The sequence below is a fragment of the Myotis myotis genome, unplaced genomic scaffold (assembly GCF_014108235.1).
Source record: "Myotis myotis isolate mMyoMyo1 unplaced genomic scaffold, mMyoMyo1.p scaffold_m19_p_12, whole genome shotgun sequence".
Lineage (NCBI taxonomy): Eukaryota > Metazoa > Chordata > Mammalia > Chiroptera > Vespertilionidae > Myotis > Myotis myotis.
The window spans coordinates 19,512,059-19,535,880 of record NW_023416316.1 but is presented as its reverse complement, the minus strand read 5'-3'; the positions used below and the strand labels follow the sequence as shown (position 1 = coordinate 19,535,880).

General features: G+C 49.8%; 1 protein-coding gene across 5 annotated transcripts in view; it reads left to right on the top strand.

Moving 5' to 3' along the window:
- Positions 1-23,822, top strand: part of ZNF462 (zinc finger protein 462) — a 140,780-nt gene that overhangs the window by 56,201 nt on the left and 60,757 nt on the right. For 3 of the 5 annotated variants that reach the window (XM_036330113.1, XM_036330114.1, XM_036330115.1), the window contains 6 exons: positions 1,287-1,536; positions 1,927-7,520; positions 8,295-8,456; positions 10,015-10,301; positions 13,010-13,128; positions 17,458-17,649. In XM_036330113.1, coding sequence (XP_036186006.1) covers positions 1,317-1,536; positions 1,927-7,520; positions 8,295-8,456; positions 10,015-10,301; positions 13,010-13,128; positions 17,458-17,649 — 6,574 coding nt within the window. In that variant the 5' untranslated portion in view covers positions 1,287-1,316. The remainder of the gene's footprint in view (positions 1-1,286; positions 1,537-1,926; positions 7,521-8,294; positions 8,457-10,014; positions 10,302-13,009; positions 13,129-17,457; positions 17,650-23,822) is intronic. The other 2 variants (XM_036330117.1, XM_036330116.1) reach the window with 2 other exon arrangements.

Sequence of the window (23,822 nt, the reverse complement as noted above, 5' to 3'; positions counted from 1 at the left end):
GAAAGTTGCTGCACAATAAAAGTGTGGAGAGATTTGTTTGCTCTTGGACATCTGGTTCTAGATTGCAGTGACTCAGTAGAGTTTGCGGTGGGTGAGCTCCATGAACTCACTCGCTCATTAAGATAACAGTTGGTTATCTCCACTCCGAATATATGTTATGGTAGGAAGGCCTGTACCTTCTACATTGTTCTTAATGATGGAACTCTCCATTGAGTTAGTGGGAAGCTGTCTATATGTTTCTATCCCATTTTAAATAGCAGAATGAAGGTAGCTGGGCAAGTTTTAAAAATTATTCTACATCAGGTTCACAGCCTGTGTGTGTGTGTGTGTGTGTGTGTGTGTGTGTGTGTGTTCGAGTATACACGTCACATTTGTAAAGGAGAGAAATGGGAAAAGATTTTTAAAAGTCGTGACTTGGAAGCCCCTCTTCAAGACTGCGAGTTTCTGTCTGTTGCCTTCATGGAAATGGAGGTACGAAGGTGCAAACTTTCAACAAGAAACTGGATTGTCATCTTAAAGTTGGTTGTTTGAGAACCTCATGAGAAATATTTTATGACCTAATTAGATTGGAGAAGCTGTTAAGTTATAATTGGTGGGTAGTAAAAAGCAAATAACCATTTAGCTCATTAAAAAAAAAAAAGCCAACTAAAGTGTTTGGGGAAGGGAGGAAAGAGGTGTATCCCAATATTAGTTAAGATGTTAAATTAAAATAATAAAATTATTTTAAAAATTTTTATTTCTTAAAATTATTAAGATTAAAATAATAAAAGGTCCAATAAAAGCTCTCTTTACCACCACTCTGAGATGCCATACTGTTTCACAGTGTAGTGGTAAAACATCAGTGTTATGATACTAAAACGGCAAATGGAGATTGAAGTTTTTTCTTTTCCTCTGTATGGCCAGCCTCTATTTCAAAAAAGAAAATGGGCCCAAGCCAGAACCACAATCAGAATTAACTTACCAAGAAATTCGAATTTGGTCAAGAAATTCAGAAAGTACTAGAACTCTGGACATTTCCTTGACAAATGGCATTTAAAGATCTATCAAGCCAGTAAAAGTTTATCTGGGTGGTTTTCTTTTTCTTTCCTTCTTTGAAGTTTTGAAGTCAAGGACATCATCCCCGTTATGTCTGATGGCCTTCCTCTAGCCAGTGTTCCAACTGGTAGAGTTTAGTAAGCGAAATCTGCCGATACTAGAATTTTCTCCAGGAATGACTTCAGCCCCATCGACTTGGGCTGTGCATTCCCTACCTTCCTTAAGACGTTTCGTTGTGCCTTCTGCCACAGGTCCCTGATGTGAGAGGGTAGACCCCGATCATGGAGGTGCTTCAGTGTGATGGCTGTGACTTCAGAGCCCCATCCTATGAGGATCTCAAGGCGCACATTCAGGATGTCCACACGGCGTTTCTGCAGCCCACTGATGTTGCCGAAGACAACGCGCATGAGCCACGATCCGGGTCCATGAATGCCAGCAATCAGACCGAGGTGGAGTTTTCGTCTATAAAGGATGAATTTGGGATCGCAGAGGATTTATCAGGTAAATCTAGACTAACCTCAGCCTGTCTGATATAGTTCAGTGCTCTCATGCATTTTGAGCCAGTGGCCTTGGTTCTTGATACATGGGCTTCTGCTCTGCAGAGTTTCTCGCTCTTTTGAGCCCTTTTTGTGGTTTGGGCATCATGTTTCGGTTCTTGAGTTCCTAGGTTATTGTCCTCTCGGCTTCCTTCTGACTCTTAATTTCCTTTCCATTTGGAAAACAAGGTGTAGTCTCTCTGAAAGTTCTCGAATGGAGACTGCAGTTGGTGAAACTTGTGCTTTTGTGGCTATGAAGAATAATTGAAAAGAAAAGTGGATTTGCATGGTTGAATTTCTTAATTCTCTCTTGCTTTGCTTTTCTTGTCCCACTTACCCTATGTTTTCTCTTTAGGTCAAAATGCAACTGCATTGGGGACCGGAGGTTACTATGGCCACAGTCCAGGATATTACGGTCAACATATTGCCCCTAATCCCAAACCAACAAGCAAGTTTTTTCAATGCAAGTTCTGCGTACGCTACTTCAGGTCAAAAAACCTCCTCATTGAACACACTAGGAAGGTCCATGGGGCTCAAGCTGAAGGGAGTTCGGCGGGACCCCCCGTCCCAGGATCCTTAAATTATAATATCATGATGCACGAGGGGTTTGGAAAGGTCTTTTCTTGCCAGTTTTGCACATACAAGTCACCAAGGAGGGCGAGAATAATGAAGCACCAGAAAATGTATCACAAAAACAGTTTGAAGGAGATCGCTGCGCTCCCTCCTGCCCCTGTCCCCATGCCAGACCCCGTGATCCCGCCTGTGTCCTTGCAGGACCCCTGCAAGGAGCTGCCTGCAGAGGTCGTGGAGCGCAGCATCTTGGAATCCATGGTCAAGCCTTTGACCAAGTCTCGAGGCAACTTTTGCTGTGAGTGGTGCAGCTACCAGACCCCGCGCCGAGAACGGTGGTGTGACCACATGATGAAGAAACACCGCAGCATGGTCAAGGTCCTCTCCAACCTCAGACAGCAGGAAGGGACGAGTCTCCCCGACCTGCCGAAGAACGACCCCAGCCCCACTTCCAACTCCACCTACCTGTCCATGAATGCTGTCAGCCGGGAGATGCCCAACGCCAACGTCTCCAACTACAGGGGCTCCATCAGCAACTCCATCATGAGACCCAATTCTTCTTCAGCTTCCAAGTTTTCGCCCCTGTCCTACCCTCCGATGAAGCCGAAGTCACCTCACAATTCTGGCCTTGTTAACCTGGCGGAGAGGTCCCGTTACGGAATGGCTGACATGACAAATTCTCCTGCCGACCTGGAAACGAACAGCATGCTGAATGACTCTAGCTCCGAGGAAGAGCTCAATGAGATAGACAGTGAGAATGGCTTAAACGCTATGGATCACCAGACAGCAGGCATGTCTGCAGAGCAGCTGATGGGCTCCGACGGCCACAAATTGTTGGAGACCAAGGGGATTCCCTTCAGGAGATTTATGAACAGGTTCCAGTGCCCCTTTTGTCCTTTCCTCACCATGCATCGACGTAGCATCTCCCGACACATAGAAAACATTCACTTATCCGGAAAGACAGCTGTGTACAAATGTGACGAATGTCCGTTTACTTGCAAGAGCTCGTTAAAACTGGGGGCTCACAAACAGTGTCACACGGGTACAACGTCAGATTGGGATGCTGTGAATTCCCAGAGCGAAAGCATTGCTTCCTCGATGAATGAAGGGGTCGTGTCTTACGAGAGCCCAAGCATCAATGGCAGGAAGTCAGGAGTCATGTTGGATTCCTTGCAGCAACAGCCGCCGCCGCCGCCACTGCCACCGCCACCACCTCCGTCACAGCCTCAGCCACCGCAGCTGCCGCCACCACATCAGCTGCCACCCCAGCCCCAGCCCCCGCCGACGCAGCCGCCACAGCCCCCCGTGCAAGCCCCACCCCTGCACCCTTACAAATGCACCATGTGTAATTACTCCACCACGACTCTGAAAGGGCTAAGAGTCCATCAGCAGCACAAACACTCGTTCTGCGACAACTTGCCAAAATTCGAGGGGCCGCCCTCCAGCCTCCCATTGGAAAGTGAGACAGACAGCCACCCCTCTTCCAGCAACACTGTGAAGAAAAGCCAGACCTCAATTCTTGGGTTGTCCTCCAAGAACAATTTTGTAGCTAAGGCCTCTCGGAAGCTCGCTAGTGACTTTCCTCTCGACTTATCGCCCGTGAAGAAGAGGACGAGGATCGACGAGATCGCCAGCAACCTGCAGAGCAAGATCAACCAGAGCAAACAGCAGGAGGATGCCGTGATCAACGTCGAGGATGATGAGGAGGAAGAGGAAGACAATGAAGTGGAGATTGAGGTGGAGTTGGACCGGGAAGAAGAGCCAACGGAGCCAGTCCTGGAGGTGCCCCCTCCCTTTGCAACGCAGCAGCTGTGGGTGCCAGATACCAGTGTGCCCCAGAAGGAGCCCAACTTCAGAAACATCAGCCACGATTACAATGCCACCAACGGGGCGGAGATTGAGCTCACGCTTTCGGAAGACGAAGAGGATTATTACGGCTCCTCGACAAACTTGAAAGATCACCAAATTCCCGGTACCGCTCTGCTGAACGCCCAGGTTCCCCTGTATGGGACCGAGCACAATAACGAAAGTACAGACTTTAGTGACTCTGGGAGGCTTTACTATTGCAAACACTGTGACTTTAACAACAAATCTGCCCGGAGTGTCAGCACCCACTATCAGCGAATGCACCCGTACATTAAATTCAGCTTCAGGTACATCTTGGACCCCAACGACCACAGTGCGGTGTACAGGTGCCTGGAGTGCTACATCGATTACACCAACTTCGAAGATCTCCAGCAGCACTACGGTGAGCACCACCCCGAAGCCATGAATGTCCTCAACTTTGACCATTCGGACCTGATCTACCGGTGTCGGTTCTGTTCTTACACGAGCCCCAACGTGAGGAGCCTGATGCCACACTACCAAAGAATGCACCCCACGGTGAAGATCAACAACGCCATGATCTTTTCCAGCTATGTCGTGGAGCAGCAGGAGGGGCTGAGCACCGAGTCCCAGACGCTGCGGGAGATCCTGAACTCGGCGCCCAAGAACCTGGCGACATCCACGCCCGTGGCTCGCGGTGGCGGCATGGCGTTCAATAAAAGCACCCCTCCCAAGACCTTTCCTCCAGAATGTGAAAACCAGAAGGACCCCTCCGTGAACACCGTGGTCGTTTACGACTGTGACGTTTGCTCGTTCGCAAGCCCCAACATGCACTCTGTCTTGGTTCATTATCAGAAGAAACACCCCGAAGAAAAGGCTTCCTACTTTAGGATCCAGAAAACCATGCGAATGGTGTCTGTGGACAGGGGCGCGGCCCTTTCTCAATTATCATTTGAGGTGGGTGCTCCCATGTCTCCCAAAATGTCCACCATGGGTTCCCCACCCCCCCCACAACCCCCGCCACCAGACCTCAGTACTGAGCTTTACTACTGCAAACACTGCTCCTACAGCAATCGGTCAGTTGTGGGAGTGCTTGTCCACTACCAGAAAAGACACCCAGAAATAAAGGTCACTGCCAAATATATCAGACAGGCTCCTCCCACAGCGGCCATGATGAGAGGGGCCGAGGGGCCCCAAGGCTCCCCCCGGCCGCCCGCCCCCATGCAGCCGCTGAGCCGGAGCAGCTCCGAGAGAGATGGCCCCCCTGTGGAGAACGAGATGTTTTTTTGCCAGCACTGTGATTACGGGAACCGGACGGTCAAAGGGGTACTCATTCATTATCAGAAGAAGCACCGAGACTTCAAGGCCAACGCAGACGTGATCCGGCAGCACACGGCCACCATCCGAAGCCTCTGTGACCGGAACCAGAGGAAGTCCGCCAGTTGCATGCTGGTTGCCCCCTCCGGCGCGGAGCGGGACAAAACGAAACTGCGAGCCCTCAAGTGTAGGCAGTGCTCGTACACCTCCCCCTACTTCTATGCACTGAGGAAGCATACCAAGAAAGACCACCCCGCCCTCAAGGCCACGGTCACGTCCATCATGCGCTGGGCGTTCCTCGATGGCTCCATAGAAGCTGGCTACCACTGCGAGTGGTGCATCTATTCCCACACGGAGCCCAACGGCCTGCTCCTGCATTACCAAAGGAGGCACCCCGAGCATTATGTGGACTACACCTACATGGCTACCAAACTCTGGGCCGGGCCAGACCCATCCCCTCCCTCCCTCATGATGCCAGCCGAAGCCAAAACCTACCGATGCCGAGACTGTGTCTTCGAAGCCATCTCCATCTGGGACATCACCAATCACTACCAAGCGTTCCACCCCTGGGCCATGAATGGTGACGAGTCGGTGCTGCTGGACATCATCAAGGAGAAGGATGCTGTGGAGAACCCCATCCCTTCGGCCGAAGAGTTGGTGGGCCCCGTGAATTGTGAAAGCGGTTTGCCCGCTCCCCTCCCCGAGCAGGACATGGAATGCCCCGAGGATGCCCGGCTTTCCCCAGAGAAGAGCCTCCAGCTCTCCTCGGCCAACCCCGCCATCAACTCCACCCCGTACCAGTGCACCGTGTGCCAGTCCGAGTATAACAACCTGCACGGCCTTCTGACCCATTACGGGAAGAAGCACCCCGGCATGAAGGTGAAGGCCGCTGACTTTGCCCAGGACATCGACATCAACCCAGGCGCCGTCTACAAGTGCCGGCACTGCCCCTACATCAACACCCGCATCCACGGCGTCCTGACCCACTACCAGAAGCGACACCCGGCCATCAAGGTGACCGCCGAGGACTTTGTGCACGATGTGGAGCAGTCCGCCGACATCGCCCAGAACGACGTGGAGGAGACGAGCCGGATCTTCAAGCAAGGGTTCGGCGCCTACCGCTGCAAGCTGTGCCCCTACACGCACGGCACTTTGGAGAAGCTCAAAATCCACTACGAGAAGTACCACAACCAGCCTGAATTCGATGTCTTCTCCCCGTCGCCCCCGAAGCTGCCGGTGTCCCTCGAGCCCGAGATAACCACTGAAGTGAGCCCCTCCCAAGTCTCCATCACCGAGGAGGAGGTGGGGGAGGAGCCCGTGCCCGCTGCTCACTTCTCTACCTCGCACCTGGCCTCGCACACGGTGTTCCGGTGCCAGCTCTGCAAGTACTTCTGCTCCACGAGGAAGGGCATCGCCAGGCACTACCGCATCAAGCACAATAACGTCCGCGCCCAGCCCGAGGGCAAGAACAACCTCTTCAAGTGCGCCCTGTGCTCCTACACCAACCCCATCCGCAAAGGGCTGGCGGCCCACTACCAGAAGCGCCACGACATCGATGCCTATTACACCCACTGCCTGGCGGCCTCCAGGACCATCAGCGACAAGCCCAACAAGGTCATCATCCCGTCCCCGCCCAAGGACGACTCGCCGCAGCTCAGCGAGGAACTGCGGCGGGCGGTGGAGAAGAAGAAGTGCTCCCTGTGCTCCTTCCAGTCCTTCAGCAAGAAGGGCATCGTGTCCCACTACATGAAGCGCCACCCGGGGGTGTTCCCCAAGAAGCAGCACGCCAGCAAGCTGGGGGGCTACTTCACGGCCGTCTACGCCGACGAGCCCGAGAAGCCGGTGCTGCCGGAGGAGGAGGAGAGAGGCAGCTTGGAGAAAGCCGAGGTGGAGGGAGGCGAGGCGCAGGAGATGGAGTGGCTCCCGTTCCGCTGCATCAAGTGCTTCAAGCTCTCCTTCAGCACGGCCGAGCTGCTGTGCATGCATTACACCGACCACCACAGCCGGGACCTCAAGAGGGACTTCGTCATCCTGGGCAGCGGCCCCCGCCCGCAGGGCCCCGCCTACCAGTGTAAGCACTGCGATAGCAAACTGCAGAGCACCGCGGAGCTGACCTCACACTTGAACGTTCACAATGAGGAATTCCAGAAGCGTGCCAAACGTCAGGAGAGGAGGAAACAGCTTTTGAGCAAGCAGAAATATGCAGATGGTGCTTTTGCAGATTTCAAACAAGAGAGGGTAAGGATATGTTTTGATTTCCCTTCCCCCAGGAGGCCTCTCAGCACTGGTGCCCACACGCACGTCTTCGTTGCCAGCCAAGCTGCCACGGGCTTCCTAGTGACTTAGCTTGCCAGAGAGCTCAATAAGTCAATTAAACATTTCGAGCTTGATTATCCCCATTCTGTGCTCACTCTTCTCCACGGTCCTGTGCCCCTCCCTCTCACTCCTCCGGAGGCTCCCCAGGGGAGGGTTGGGGTGGTTTCTCTGTGTCTCTCTCTGCCAAGCAGCCTCGTCGGAGGCCTAGGTCCACGGCGACGCTCGCTCTCTTTCCTGAGGCCGCCGTGGGCTGTCTCTTGGTCTCACGAGCGCTTCTCAGGCGTGTCTCGGTCTGCAGTGTGGCTACATGAACCTAACATCTCCCGGAGTAGAATGGTGTGTGTGTGTCAAGAAGCTCACTAACGGCGTAGCTATGCAACGTTCTCACCTGCGTAGTTGACATGGGTTTGCAGACCAGATCCCGTGGTGGCCGTGACGATGAGGCTTCTGCACAGAAATCTTCTCACAAGTCGTAATGCACGCGGGTTCCAGAGACTTTGCGTAGTAGGCAGTGTGCCACGACTCTTGACGAATTCCTTATGTAAAAAAAAAAAAAAAAAAAATACTCATTCTCTCCCTTGGTTTTTAACCTGCTAATCTGCTTTAAAATAAAATCTGCTAGTAAGCTACAAGAATAAATGCCGGCCGTTGCGGGAGGGGCTCGGAGTACTGACAGCTACCACTGTATTTTACCAGCCTTTTGGCCACTTAGAAGAGGTGCCAAAGATCAAGGAGCGGAAGGTGGTGGGCTACAAGTGTAAATTCTGTGTGGAGGTGCACCCGACGCTCCGAGCCATCTGCAATCACCTGCGGAAGCACGTCCAGTACGGCAGCGTCCCCGCCGTGTCCGCCGTGAAGGTGAGCGCTGGGAAGGCCTGGATGCGCGTTCTGTGTGTGAGCCGCGCGCGTTACTCATTCACCCCGTTGCTCAAAGCAGCTCCGGAGCGGGCGGCCCGGAGTGCGCGCATTCCTGAGTGTTGCCGGCGTCGGTCTGGCTTGTTTTGATTTCTTTGCAGGTTGGACGTCCCTCCTCTTGCTGTCTCGACCCGGTCGAGCTCCGATCTGGTTCCCTGCCACGTGGGTAGTTTGGCGGAAACCGAAGATCCGGGCCTCTCGGCGCGGGAGGCTTCGGGTCGCCCTTCTCTTCTGCGTGTAGCACCGCTAGGTGTTTGCTCTTCCGAGCCCTTGAGAAGAAGTGTGTTCTGTCCTGTCCTCTTCGGCTCCTCCCACTGCCTGACTTCTCACTGTCCTTTCTCATCGGGCTGGCGGGCGCAGAGAGCCCGGGAGAGTCCGTCTTTTGCTGCTTACCCTGGGTCCTCGAAGGAGTGGCAGAGACATGACACCTAAAACTAAAAGCCTTAAGTCACAGTTGACCCTGAGAGCCTTTGACCTGATTTGTCCTCCCACCCACCCTCCCCCTGTTACTGACACATGCCCCCAAGCCCACCTCCCCCCCCCACACACACACACCTTTCATAGGCTGCCTGTTGCGAACTTCATAACCAGAACAGCAGCCGCCGTTTGGATAGCCACACCGCCATCCCGGCCTCCCAGGAAGGGCTGGCCTGCTGAGGTAGAGGAGTTGGCTCAGGGCTCTGCTCTTCCTCCCTGGATATGTGACTGCGTATTTGTCACCGGCCCCGTTTGACCTTGTCCTGTTCTGCCTGTGTGGCGTGGAGGCGGACCTTCTGCTTTTCTCCTCCGAAGACTGAAACTGCCTGGCTGTGGGCAGCACAGGGGCCGCGGTGGCCGGCGCCTTCCCTGCCTCTGCGGGGTGTCCCAGCCTTGGACTCACTCAGGGGAGACAGAGCGGCTCTCCCCGTAATCAGTAATCCAAGGGGCCACCTGGAAACATGAGTGACTTCAAACCAGGCAGCTTCTTAACTTTTTGAATTGATTATTCATCAACCTTCAGGCAAGGGCTGAAGTCACCGTCTGCGGGGCGGGGTGAGCATGGGGGGCACAGGGCAGGCTCTTTCACGTTCCTTGATTTCCCAAGGATGATGCCCACACTACTCGGCGTGGTTTCCTTCCTTTCCTGTTGTTGTTTTTTCTCTGAGCCGTAACTCTAACCCTGCTTTATGTCAGTTTAGGTGAGATCACAATTAAAATTTTCTTTTTTTAAGATGGGCGATAAGTGAGCGAACCGTCTTCAGTGTGGGAGATCCCCTCTCTCAACATTTGCCAGGCAGTAGCACCCTGTGCCTGGACACATTGCCCTAAAACCACCACCACTGCATGAGGAATGCCGGCGGGTTTGCCGTCTCCTCTAGGGGGAGCCGGAGAGGCCGGGAGGAGACTGTCAGGAACCGCCCCGCGGCTTGTGGGAGAATGCAGGAGAGGAGGAAGGCCGGGGCGAATGACCATAGATATTTATTTTGTTGGTGGGGTATGTGTGTGTGTGTGGTTCTCTTAGCAGGAGGCTGAGGACCCTTCCCACTTGTTCCTGGATGGACTGGAAGCAGCCAAAGATGCAAGTGGCGCCCTGGTGGACCGGGTGGATGGTGGACACTGCTTGCTTGATGGAATGTTGGAGGATGAGACCCGGCCGGGGGGATACCATTGTAGTCAATGTGACCGAGTCCTGATGTCCATGCAGGGGCTGCGTTCTCATGAGAGGAGCCACCTGGCCCTGGCCATGTTCACCCGCGAGGACAAGTACAGCTGCCAGTATTGCTCCTTTGTTTCCGCTTTCAGGCACAAGTAAGTGCTGAGGAGCGGCTGGTCGCGTGTACCTGGGCGGAGGTGGCCTAGCGGAGGGCAGCTGCGTGAGGGCGGGAGAAGCTTGGAGGAGTCAGCAGTTGCCCCTCGTGGTTCACACCTGCTGTCCAGTTGGCAGTGACCTTGAACTTTATCTGTCAAATGGGGCTAAGAACACGAGCTTGCTTGGTTGACAGAAGATTTGCAGGCTTTTTAAAAAATAAATGACAGTTTTGTAGATATGGCTCTGACGTACACAAAGATCTGAGAGTCGATAAGTTTATTGGTACCTAATCATCATTTGAGGACTAAGTTCCATTTGGGAAATGGAGTGACTAGGAGATAAAATTAGGACTGTTAACCCATGTGACCAAAGGCTCATTGCTTGATTTTTTTTTAAAAAAAATATTTTTTTATTCATTTCAGAGAGGAAGGGAGCGGGAAAGAGAGAGAGAAACATCACTGATGAGAGAGAATCATTGAAGGGCTGCCTCCTGCATGTCCTCCCCTGGGGATGGAACCTGCAACCCGGGTATGTGCCCTGATCTCCTGGTTCATAGGTCATTGCTCAACCACTGAGCCATGCCGACTGGGCATCATTGCTTGATGTTTTTTGTTTGTTTGTTTTTTAAAAAATATATTTTACTGATTTTTTACAGAGAGGAAGGGAGAGGGACAGAGAGTTAGAAACATCAATGAGAGAGAAACATCGATCAGCTGCCTCTTGCACACCCCCTACTGTGGATGTGCCCGCAACCAAGGTACATGCCCTTGACCGGAATCGAACCTGGGACCCTTGAGTCCGCAGGCTGACACTCTATCCACTGAGCAAAACCAGTTAGGGCTGCTTGATGTTTTTAAAAAGACCTTGAAAGGTAGATAAGTTGATGGAATCCAGAGGGATGCTTGAAGTTCAGGGTGGTTGAAGAGGGAGAGCTTCCCATTGCTCATCACGGCTTAGAAATTGTAAATTCGGAGTTTTTATGAAGGCTTTTCTGGGTGATGAGAAGAGGGAGGGTTCTGAGACACAACAACATTTTGTTGCCTTTCTCTGTTGACTGTGTGCCAGAGAGAAATGTTCTGTAATGTGTTCTGCGGTCTTGGATGAAGGTGACTAATTGTAAGACTATGACATGCTGTTTATTTTTATGATAATTGGAAATAACTGATGGGCTGTTTGCTTCTTTAAACAGACAAAGTGCTAGTTAGTGGAGGTGGAAAGGCGGGAGGAGGCAGTGCTTCTGCAGAGTTTGGGATGCTTAAAACTATTATTTTTAAAAAAATATATTTTATTGATTTTTTACAGAGAGGAAGGGAGAGGGACAGAGAGTTAGAAACATCGATGAGAAACATCGATCAGCTGCCTCCTGCACACCCCATACTGGGGATGTGCCCACAACCAAGGTACAGGCCCTTGACTGGAATCGAACTTGGGACCCTTCAGTCCGCAGGCTGACGCTCTCTCCACTGAGCCAAACCGGTCAGGGCTAAAACTATTATTATTCTATTATTATTATTATTCAAAGTTGAATATCTAATCTTTGCCATCGGATCCAGGCACTAGCATCAAATTTGTGTAGTTCTCATCAGTTCCAAAACTGGTTTTTTTGTTGTTAATCCTCACCCGAGGATATGTTTCCATTGATTTTTTAGGGAGAGTGGAAGGGAGGGGGAGAGACAGAAACATCGATGTGAGAGAGACATTTATTGGTTGCCTCCTGCACTCCCACCCTGACCAGGGCTTGGAATTGAGCCTGCAACCAAAGTAGGTGCCCTTGACCTAAATCAAACCCGGGACCCTTCAGTCCATGGGCTGACACTCTATCCACTGAGCCGAACCGGCAAGGGTCCGAAGTACTTTATAACAGCACCTATCACATAGCAGAACCTCAGGACATCGCTGTGAATAAGTGGGTATGCCCTTGTACTTGGTGGTGTCCTGGAGGCTTCTGGGGCATGTGAAGATGAATGGACCATGGTCAGTGTTCTACAGGAGTTTAGGGTCTAGCAGATGATAAATAAAGCCAGCACACCAGTGACTTGCCATAAGAAGGCCCACATCTTTAAAAATGTGTGTCAATAAAACGCTATGAAGTTTCAAAGAGGGGAGATGTGAACATCACTCTGGAAGAATCAGGAAGGTTTTATGGAGTCGGGAGCACTTGAAATAGGAAGATAATACTTGAGTGGTTTGGAAAGGAGGTGTGATGTGGGGTAGTGACACAAATTAGGACTTTTCCCACACCTGGTTTGGTGGATTTATTTTTTTTCTTTAGACTAGTAATTATGTAATACTGGGAATGCCTATAATTAAATGACATCCTTGTAAGTTGCTTCTGGAAGACGGATGTACGGCAAACATTGTTGTGTTTATCAGAGGGGTGACTAGCCTCTGGATCACGTGACTTCCCATAATCACACCTGCCTATTTACAAAGGCTTTGGGAACAAACCACTCATTCCAAGTAGTTCAACACTTTGAAACCCTTCCCTGCTCAAGAGTTATCTCCTCCTTCCTTGAGCTTCCCCTCCTTTTAGAGTAGGTGCCACTCTTGCCCTTTTTTTTTTTTTTTTGTAAGCACCATTATTGGAAAGTAGCAAAATGACTTTGAACAGCTTAGAAATGGGATTTCTGGAAGAGGGCAATGAGACAATGTTACGCGCAGCTTTTAACCCCATCTTTTTGTTTGTTCGTTTTTCTCCTACATAAAGTTTGGATCGCCATATGCAAACCCACCACGGACACCATAAACCATTCCGATGCAAACTCTGCTCCTTCAAGTCCTCCTACAACAGTCGGCTAAAAACACACCTGCTCAAAGCTCATGCTGGTGAGTTGACATTGGTGGTGCCCCCAAGTCTGCCGAGTTTGAAATCCTGTGGTCTTCACTGAGTAAAACTTTCAAAGTCTCTTGTCCCACACATGAGAATAAGTTATTCTTGAGATGGTTGCACATTTAGTTATTTTTTAATCGAATAAAGAAAATCTAAGGAATCGCCCAAAGCCAAAATAATACCCAGCCGGCGTCACCCACGTCACAGTTGATGCATGCTAACAGCGTTTGTTGGCGAAGAGAAAGTTCTAAATTCCCGAGCCTTTCTAATGGAAATGCAAGAATTGTTACATCCACTAAAGATAGCCCCCAAATAAAGTAATGTTGTAGGCTTGAGGAAGTTCAGAGGAACTTAAGAGAACTCAGGACAAGTAGTGAGATTCTTGGGAGATGCCTTACATACATTTTCAGATACAAGATAAGAAGTGGCTTAGTATCATGCATGTCCCGGAGCTACGCGGGTCTCTATCACTGTATCGGCCCATCTCACTGTGCTTGCTTCATTGAACACCCTTTACCTACAGGGCTCTTTACTAAACATGTTACATTCATCATCGTTTTTAATCCTCATGGCAGTCCTAAAGGGCAGGTTGTCACCCTCAGTTTCAGATGACCTGCTCAAAGCCATGTGGTCCATTCACTGAGAACTTAACTCCAGAACAAGCACATCCCTGTCACCGATGGGCTGCTGCCTCTCTCTCTTCTGCTCTTCTCTACTTTGCATATGATGGGGGATGCCCACAGGTAGATAATCGGAACTCAGCCCCGAGAGAAAAGAGGCGTGAGGTAGGAAAGGCAGTAGATGTGGGTGGGGGGGCCTGGGGATGTCTCCATGACCTTCTCAGTCACTCTCAGAACCCCAACGCAGCAGCAGCCTGCGTGTGACCCTCTCAGAGGTTTTGACAACCTCAGAGGAACTCACATCAAACCCAAAGGGAAATTGGGGAAATGAGGCCTCAGGATACCCAGCTATACTATCAGATTCTCTCCGAAGTCCAGTCTCCTCCCTGAGTTTCCTGGGCTGAGGTATTTAGATCCTAGTTTGAAAATTTGCAGACAGCTGGAATTCTTCTCATTTTTTGGTTCCCCTTGTGTGGTTACAAAACCCACCGAGACCCCGAGACCCCGAGTCCTGCCTTCCTTTTGCCATCTCCCCATTGCCCATGGAAATACATTCTTGTCTCTCTGCTGTCTCCTCCTGAGCGTTGGGTCCCGTTGACCTGGCTCAATGCAGTAAAGCTACTGAAGGCTTCCAGATGCCCTGGGCCCCACGGGAGGCAGAGGGTGGGGGCGAGGGGGTGGGGCCTGGGACGGGGGATTAGCCAAATGGGCTTGTCTCTATCTGTTAGTATTTTTCTATCCCCAGGAAAATTCCACTGAAGTTCATGGAGTGACAGGCCCCAGGGTTCAAGCCATTCTTTTCTAACTGTACATTGTAAATGATTCAGCTGGGACCTTTTCTGGTGTGTTTCCCATAGGCCTCCGACTGGTCAGAAGCACTTGCGCGGTGGGAGTGGGTAAAGGATTCTGCCTGTAGGAAGGGCTTTGAAGGGGTGCCAGAGGCTGCACACACTGGCTCCAGGGCACTGAGCGGAAGTATATGTTCCTGGAGCTGGCGAGCAGACTGGCCTCTGTGCTCACTGGTTGGAGAGAAGGAAGCATCCAGAGGGAGAGAGAGTGGGAGCGGTGTAATTAAGCTCTCTGTGCACCTGGGAGCCCTGGTGTCCACAAATGGCCCTTAGCCACTGACAGTGGCCCGGCTAAGGGAGAGCCAGTACACTTTGCAAAGGACTGTTGACTCATCTCGTCTGTTGTAGATGGATTATTTTAAAGGATAAAGAGTCGTGTAGATGAACCAAGTAACCTGGATTTGAATTCTCTCTTCAGTTGGACTATTTACAACCACTAAACAAAGTTCATCAACCAAAGAACTTGTATGCATATATGTATAACCCATGGACACAGACAATAGGGTGGGGAAGGCCTGGGGCGGGGATGGAGGCAGGCTAGAAGAGGTCAGTGGGGGGGGTGGGGGGTAGAGGGGGTTATATGTAATGCTCTCAACAATAAAGATTTTTTTAAAAGTTGAAAAATGGAATCAGGAGAGCAGTGGTATTATATATAATGTAATATAATAATTATTGTAATAATGCAATAATTAATAAGACAAGAATAAACTCCATGTTTTGAGTACTCACAACTATAAACCTACCTTTGCCCCACCCTATATATATAATATATACATATAATGTGTATATATTATATATATATGTATTACTTATATAGGTAATAGTAGTAAAGCCCATTGCTCATGGCCCAGCATTACCCTGTAACTCCTAGGTAACTATGGGGGGACAACTGATGGATGTTCTGTTTGTTTGGATCCTCTGGCCTCTTTGAATGTCTGTTCTGCCTTGGGCTGTAGCATGTTGTATAAATCAAGGCTAGTTCCAAGACTTTCTTGGAAATGCAAGCTCTGGGGTCATCAGTGGTGAAAAGGAGACTTAACGCAGAACTTGGGATGCAGGGTCACCTCATATGTGAAACCATCGGGTGGCAGGCGGCAGCCCTTTGCTGGGTGAAGCAAGGGCAGAGTTTTACCTTCCAGTTCCTGCTTCACTTACTAAACTGGAGACATCAGCTCCGCCCTCAGCTGTTCCCACTGGCCCAGAGAACCTTCAATAAAGCCATTCTTCTCTCATTCCTTTACTTCCTCCTCTTTCATCTCCTCTGGCTTTTAAATTTCACTTAAAAATAAATTTTAAAAATACATGTTTACAGAAAATTTGAAAATGAATGAAATATAGTCAGTCGTCCATAATCTTATCTCAAGACCACTGTAATTAACGTGTATTTTTTAAAAATGTTTCATTGATTTTAGGAAGAGAGAGAGAAAGAAGCATCAATGATGAAAGAGAATCACAGATTGGTTGCCTCCCGCACGCCCTCTACTGGGGATCGCCCACAACCCCAGCATGTGCCCTGAGTAGAAATTGAACCGTGATCTCCTAGTTCAGCAGGTCCGTGAGGTCCGAAAGGTTGGCAACCGCTATCCTAGTTCATGGGTCAACACTCAACCGCTGAGCCACACCAGCCAGGCAGCTGTTGTTAACATTTGATTGTTTTTCCTTTCAACCATTCCTCTATAATTATTTTTAACAATTGTGGTTATAATTTAATCTAAAAGATATTATGCCTTCCTATCTATTTTTCAAGTACTTTATTTTCCTATGTTGTTATAGACTCTTTAAGAAAATGATAATTCATCAAGAAGATAGGGCCACATTTACTTAATCATTTCTCTATGGTTGGAAATTTAGGTTGTTTCATCTTTTTTAAGCATAAATGCTTGTTTATTTCTAAATAAAGCTTTCTATGTACTAAAGGATATTTCCTTAATGTAAACTCTCAGAAGTGGAATTACTGCATTATAGGCATGAACATCCAAAGCCTATTGTTCTAAAAAGCAAAATTGCTTTCTGAGGTGATTGTACCAGGGTAACATAACATAAGCTTGCCCATTTCACACCCTCGCTTCTGAAAATGCAGTTAATTGGAAAACTGACTTAGGGCAAAGGTAAGTCATACTCTAATTTAATTTAGTCCTAGTGATTTGTCCTGCATTTCAGTGGTATAAAAATAATTTAAAGGAAAATTCTTATTTTAACTGAAATATCCTGTTTATTGAAGAAGATGGAGCTATATACACACAGAGACATATTCATATGTAGACCCATATCTCTTTCAGTTTTAAAAAAAATGACTTGTTTTTACCCATTTCTGTGTTATTGATTACAGAGGGAAATGGGGTTTTATGCTGAGGCTTGTGAATTGGCCCAGAAAAAAAAACAAAGCCCACTGTAGGATGAGTGGAGTCGGGAGGTGTGGAGTCAGCGAGGAAGTGGTGAATGGAACCAGCACAGTGGACTCGCACGGAGGGACGGGTGATGGAAAGCCACCCACAGGCCCTGGAAGGAGAATTGGGCGTGTTCTTTCCTGATGACGACAGAAGGGCAGCCTAGACTGGGAAGCGTTTCTGGTGGGGGCATCGTAGACGTTCGGTTTGGCTCCCTGTGGAGGAACAGCCCATAGGCCCCTCCACGCAATTAGAGTGTGAAATGGAAAGGAGCCAGGTCGCATGAATACGGAGCTCCTCGAGGGGTTCAGTCCGGAGGAGAGCAGTGGCTGGGGGTTGGGCGGGGGTTGGTCTGTGCAGGTCTTAGACCCTGAAGCTCGGGACGCTCCTCCATCGAGTGATTAACAGTGTTCTGGTCTCCACCCCACCTGTGCCCTCCTTGCCCCTTTGTCCCTTGCCCCATCTCCCAGGTGAACATGCCTACAAGTGTTCTTGGTGCTCATTCTCCACCATGACAATCAGCCAGTTAAAGGAACACTCCCTCAAGGTCCACGGGAAAGCCCTGACGCTGCCCAGGCCGCGGATCGTCAGCCTGCTCTCCTCACACAACCACCACTCCGCCCAGAAAGCCACCTCGGCTGAAGAAGTGGAAGACTCCAATGGTAACGTGGGCTGCCCAGCCAGAGCTAACCCCGCGGGTGGCGGTGGGCTGGGGGTCATTGCCAATCCTTCTTTCTAGAAGGAAATCTTAGGCAAAAACATGGAGGTTCAAGTGAAGGAAGAAACGTGAAAGGGTTGAAACTAGAAATTGGAGTTGGGCCCTGGCCAATTCTTTGGTGGTTAGAACATCTGGCCTGCTGACCGAAGGTTCCTGGGTTCGATTCTGATCAAGGGCACGTACCTGCGTTACAGGCTCAATCCCCGGCCCTGGTCAAGTTGCATGCGTGAGGCAACCAGTCTATGTGTCTCTCTCACATTGATGTTTCTCTCTTTCTCCCTCCCTCTCCTTTACTCTCTAAGACTCAATGGAAAAAATATCCTCAATATTAACCAAAAAAAAAAAATGAGATTGGAGTTGGAAGGTGTTGGCAAGTCGGGAGTGTGTGTTGGTGCTGACATGTGTGAGCTTTGCTTGCGGAAAGAGCACCATGTGAGGGATGGGTTAGTGTTGGTTCTTTCACTGTTTGGGAGCAAGAAAGAGGATGGGATACCAGACAGATGTATTTCTTTGTTTACTTGTTTATAGTCTGTCTTGTTCGAAAGCAATACACGTGTATTTTGAAGTGTTTGGGGTATGAGATATGTAAGCTAACGACACAGAATTCAGGGTAGGAATGGAAAGGGTGAATGGGTGGGGCGAATATGTCTGATTGGATCACAAGCTGCTTTAGAGGTAAGGCAGGGATTTCATGTAGCTGAAGGGTGTTGAGAAAGCATCATTTGTGAGGAGGGTTTAAACTGCACAGTTTTGGAGGCTCAGAAGAAATACAGGAGGCCATGGAGGGGGTCTCCTCACTGGCAATGTAACCAAAGCTGTAGGGGAGGCAGGGAGGGAAGAAGGGAGGGAGCAAAGGGATCGATTGTTGTTTTGGTCACAGCAGGAAACAGAAGTGTCTTGATGACTCAGCTCCCCTCCGGTGAGTGAGAATCAGGTACTTAGGAGAGGAGGACGTCTGAGAAGGACAGGAGACCTTAGAGCTGCTCTCTTCCAGGTCCCTCTAAAGCCCAGATTCCTTCCACAGCATCTCTGGTACCCAGTTATCTCCCACCCGCTTGAGTGCCAGGTCGGGGAACAGGCTGTTGCCCAGGGTCTGCTGTGACATTCTTGGGAGGAGCTTGGTGGACTAGAAAGTTCATGGGGTCTTGGGAACAAAGGCTTGGCTTTGAATCTTACGTCTCTCAATGCCAGTTGTGTTTTCCTGGGCCACCTTAGCGTTCTGTACTCCCATATGAAATTGGGTGGAGAGAACTATTGACCTTGAGAGATTAATGAGAAAAGGTACACTAATGAGAATGAGGTGAGATGCCTGATACAACATCTGACGCGTGGTTTGTATTTAATAAGTGGCCGTTTTGTTCCTGTGTGTCTCATCCTTTGATTGAAATTCTGGCTTTTGGGACCTTTTGTCAGAAGCATGAATTTGGGGTTATTTTTAACGTAAGGGTTTAAAAATGTTGACTCTTCGGGTAACCTGAAGATCTGACCGCCCAACATGTCCACATGGTCTCATTACTAGATCATCGAGGGGGTCAGTGAGTGGTCTTTATTCCTGAGGTCTACAAGAAGACCGCTGTAGGAGGGGGAGGAGAGGTAACAGCTGCCTTTCATGAATTGTAGAACCTGAGAGCCTTTCCTTTGCAGACCATTAAACCCTGTGTCCCGCCCAGTAGCTTCTTCCTGGCATTCCTGTCTTAGAGGACTTCTCTTTAACCAAGCAGGCTTGTTATGATGATTGTGGCTTGCAATGGAGTGAGCATGCTCTCTCCTCCACTCTTGTGTAGTAGTTTAAAATGCAGGAGGAAACCCGTGTTGTTGTTTTCCAGGGAAAACGTACAGTCTCAACACCGGGGGCAGGGGCGAGGGCATGTGAAAGGGCACAGAAAATGCCCCCTTTGCACCTTGAGGTTCTGTGCGTTGGAAAAGACTGGTATGTTGCAACAAAGGGCAAAATACAGTTTCATGTACTAACATTTTTAGTGCGTTGTTTTCATCTGAAATGGAAACTACACCTGTGGAGCCTTTAGGGTGAAACTGATCCATTCAAACACCATTTCCCGCAAAGGCTTTACCTGGGACACTTCTCTCAATGTCAGATCTTCCTTTGTCTTCCTCACTTGCAGGGTGGGTCTCCTCACAGGACACGGGAGTCCCACAGACCACTCACGGCATGGGGTGGACTAAGAAGAGTTAAGTTCAGGCAACTTCCTGAGTCTGTACTCTATATGCTGATAGCTGCACTGTGCACAGAAGAATCAGAAATGAATAGAAGGCTGGGCTGGTGTGGCTCAGTGGTTGAGCATCGACCTATGAACCAGGAGGTCACAGTTCAATTCCCGGTCAGGCCACGTGCCCAGGTTGCAGGCTCGATCCCCAGTGTGGGGGTGTGCAGGGGGCAGCCAATCAATGATTCTCCCTCATCATTGATGTTTTTATCGCTCTCCCTTCCTCTCTCTGAAGTCAATAAAAAAATCAGGTATTTAGAAGGTAGTATCAGTCCCTACATCTGAACTAAACGCTAAGCCAGAGACTTGTCCTTTTTGTGGGTGATTTCAGGTTCTTGGAAGCTAGACTAGGTTGGGGAGGGTGGTCACAGAGTCATGATGGTACGTTATTGAGTAACTCTGTGCAGCACAGAGAGTCTGTCTTGACTCAGCCACAGGCGGGTAATTTACAATAAATAGAAGTGGTGGGGTCCTTTTTCCTTTAAAAGAAAGAACAGTGAGTGTGAAAGCCCTGGGTGGCATCTATGTAGTGAGGCCTGTGCTGGTTTTAACATGTAAATAGCCAATACCAATGGGTCAGAAGTGATTTATGTAATTTGATGAAAAAAAAAAAAAAAAACCACACACAAAAAACACCTTGATTAGAGGGTGGGGAAAACAGAAAGAAGGCATCGCGCGAGTCGGCTCTTCTCGCCAATGAGTAATTCCGTGGAAAGAGAACTTTATAGTTTATTCAGTAAATGTTTTCTCGAATGCTTGCTATCAGTCTCGCACAGTTCTGGATGCTTAGGAGTGATGGAGGAGGTCGAAGGTGAGAAGGCTCTGTACTGGGGAGCCAGTGGTGGATCCCTGTCAGCGGCTAAGTCTGGGGGTGAGAAAACAGCTGTGGGGCTAGCTAGACAGAAGCCTGTAAATCACGCCTCGAATGGTGTTTGCAACACGCATGTGAGATCCAACTGCACATTTTAATGGGGTGAAGCTGTGGGGCTATTGGCTCTCAGTGAAGGTTTCCCACACTGTGGATGCCAGGACACTGGCGAGCTGCAGGCCTGGGGGGAGCGGAGACCCATAAAACCAGGGAACTCACCACTGTGTCCTTGGCTTTCTGATTCCCCAGTGAGGGCTGTGAATCAAACGAGTTGACATGCTCGCTGCTATTTGCAGTTGTCAAATGCTTGCAGTCTTGAGCGCGAGCCAGTCTTCCCTGGCAGAAGGAAGCCGCCTGAGAAAGGTTCTCCCAAGGCCGCTCTCCCTCCCCACCCAGAGGGAGGCCTGCAGGGGCGGGAAGCTGAGAAGGGCCGGGAAGCTGGAGGGGAGGTTTCGCCCCAGCCGCCTGGCCACACACCTGTTCTGTGCAGAAACAGGGCTCTTGGGCTCTGGGCTGTCCGTCTTGACAGGTTTCAGCAGCACGTGAGGGTCTTGTATGTTCTTCCTGATGGGTTGTTGGAAAGGAAAGCCACGGCCGTGTGGTGTTGGTCTTGTGTAGAGGATAATGGGAAATGACACGCCATCGCGATTCTGAACAGCGCATTAAGGGGAAATCATAAGGTTGTCAGCCAGAGGAAGCGCTCTGCTCTGTTTGTGTTTACGGGGTCCCTCCTCCTGCCGTACAAAGCACAGGGCTGGGTTCTGTCAGGGTTTTCCCACAGGCCTCTGCTAGCAGTACAGAGGAACACACACACACACCCCTACAAAATAACCAAGAAACCAGAATGTGTAGTTCAGTTGGGAGGTTTGTTTAGGTCTGAGAGGCAACGCAGTGCATGGACAGCGGATCATTAACTTAACAGCCAGGTCATTTATAAGAAGTCAGGCCAGTGGTGACGTTCCACCTCCTTACTCCCTCGACTGTCCCCCCTTCCCCCGCCCCGAAGAATAGGTTATTTTATTTCTCTTACCCACTTATGCTGTATGGAATGGTCTGCTCTAGGAAATAGCTACCGTGATGTGTTTAAAACAAAAAATGAGACCCTAAGACCAGCTGCAGATTGAATAAGGTGAATGAGTTTTTTCATTCACGTCCTGGGGAGCAGCCCAGGGAAGCAAGAACCCTGTTGTGACGCTGTCCCCTCTTTATTGTCTGTCTCAATACTATCCACCCAGCGGGGGTGTCTTTGCTGTTATGATTAACAGGAGAATGTTCTAAGGTGCTTTGATATTGTGTGTGTGTGTGTGTGTGTGTGTGTGTGTGTGTGTGTGTTTGTATGTGTGTGTGAGAAAAGTTTTCTGTTATTCTCAGTTGGTTTTTTCTATTCTAAACTCTAGCATAATATTTGCTACCAAACACTATTTTTATCAAGACACCTCTCATCAAGGGACCACAGGCACTCCTTGTCATCCTATCAGAGTCGAAGCCCTCTTCAGGCACTCAGTTTGCCATACAGGCACCCACCCCCCCCCCCCCCCCCGTTCCAGAGTGGCCACTCTGTCCCGGTACTTGCTGCCGCCAGAGTCCTCCTCCCGGTTTCTCCGCCTGGACTTGCAAAGGAGCTCTGCTGGGCGTGTGGGAGAATTCCCTCCCCGTCGGCTTCTCTCTCCGAGACTCGACTTGCGCTTTCGCCGAAGAACAGCTTTTACTGCCTCTACGCGATTACCCTTTTACCTCTGGTCTCAGCTCCCTCTTTGTGCTTGTGGATATGCTATGGTTCCTGTCCCCTAATTTTCCGTTGGGGGCAGTTAGGTAGGGACTGACCGGGGACTTCTTGGAGACATCACAGTTTTTCATACAGTTCATGGCAGGGAGTGCTGGCATTTCTAAATCCACAGAACCCAGTTGCACCGGAGTAAGCTTATTGCATTGCCATTTAAGCAGCACGTTCCAGGATAATCAGTCCAAAGACGGGACCTGGGGGACTGTTCTAACAGAAACCTTCTGACACATGGTCTGCCAAGAGGAAAAGGTCTTTCTTGACAAAGAACATTTTGGACGTTGTCGTTGTTCCCTGCATCGCGAGGCCTTGTGAGGAGCTGGGAAACTGAGGGCCGAGGCGGGTGGAAGTCTTCCCCGCTCAGAGGAGATAGCAGGTGCCGTGGGGCTTGACAGTGGGCACTGCCAGTGTGGTCACCTGGGAGCAGAGCCCCTTCTTGGAGCAAATGCACATGGTCATTGGCCCTGGAACAGGCTCTCTTGTTGTCTATCTCTGTCCAAAAACCTACAGTGTTTGGTTGCAGTTCAGTCCACATTCATAGAAGCTCTTGCGTGAAACTGAACAACAAAACGGATAGATTAATGAAATTTCCGATTCTGCCTGACAATTTTACCCACTGGGATTTTAACTTAATATATTGGTTAGAAGGAGAGCTGTTTTATGAGATTTATCCTGGTCAATTTCTGCAAATCCTAAGTCAAGGATTGGAAAATTTTTTCTGTACAGGGTCAGATAGAAAATATTTTCAACTCTGAGCCGCACGGTCCGTGTTACAGCAACTCAGCTGGGACTGTAATGTGAAAGCTGCCGTAAACACGGCGTGGTGGCATTCCAGTAAAACTTCATGCACAGAGTCAGGGAGGCCACATTCAGCCCTGGGCAGTATATCACTGACCTTTGCCAAAGATGATTGGAGGGGAAAAAGTACAGTGATACCCACGAAACTAGTCCCATCTTTAATAAATGCCATTATAGACCTTTATATTTAACATGGGCACTACTCCCTTTTTATAATAAACTAGTGACCCGGTGCACGGATTCGTGCACATTGAAAGGAAATTAATTAGAAGGTAACCAGCAGGGCGGGACTGGGCCAGACGGCAGAACACGCCCTGGAGCCAACCTCCCATGGTCTCTCCCAGTCTGGCCGTACCTGGGGTGGTGCTGTGGCACGAAGGGCATCTGCAGAGTGAGCAGGGTCCCTCGGGCAGGTGGGGTCCCTCGGCCTGGCCTGCGGGGATCAG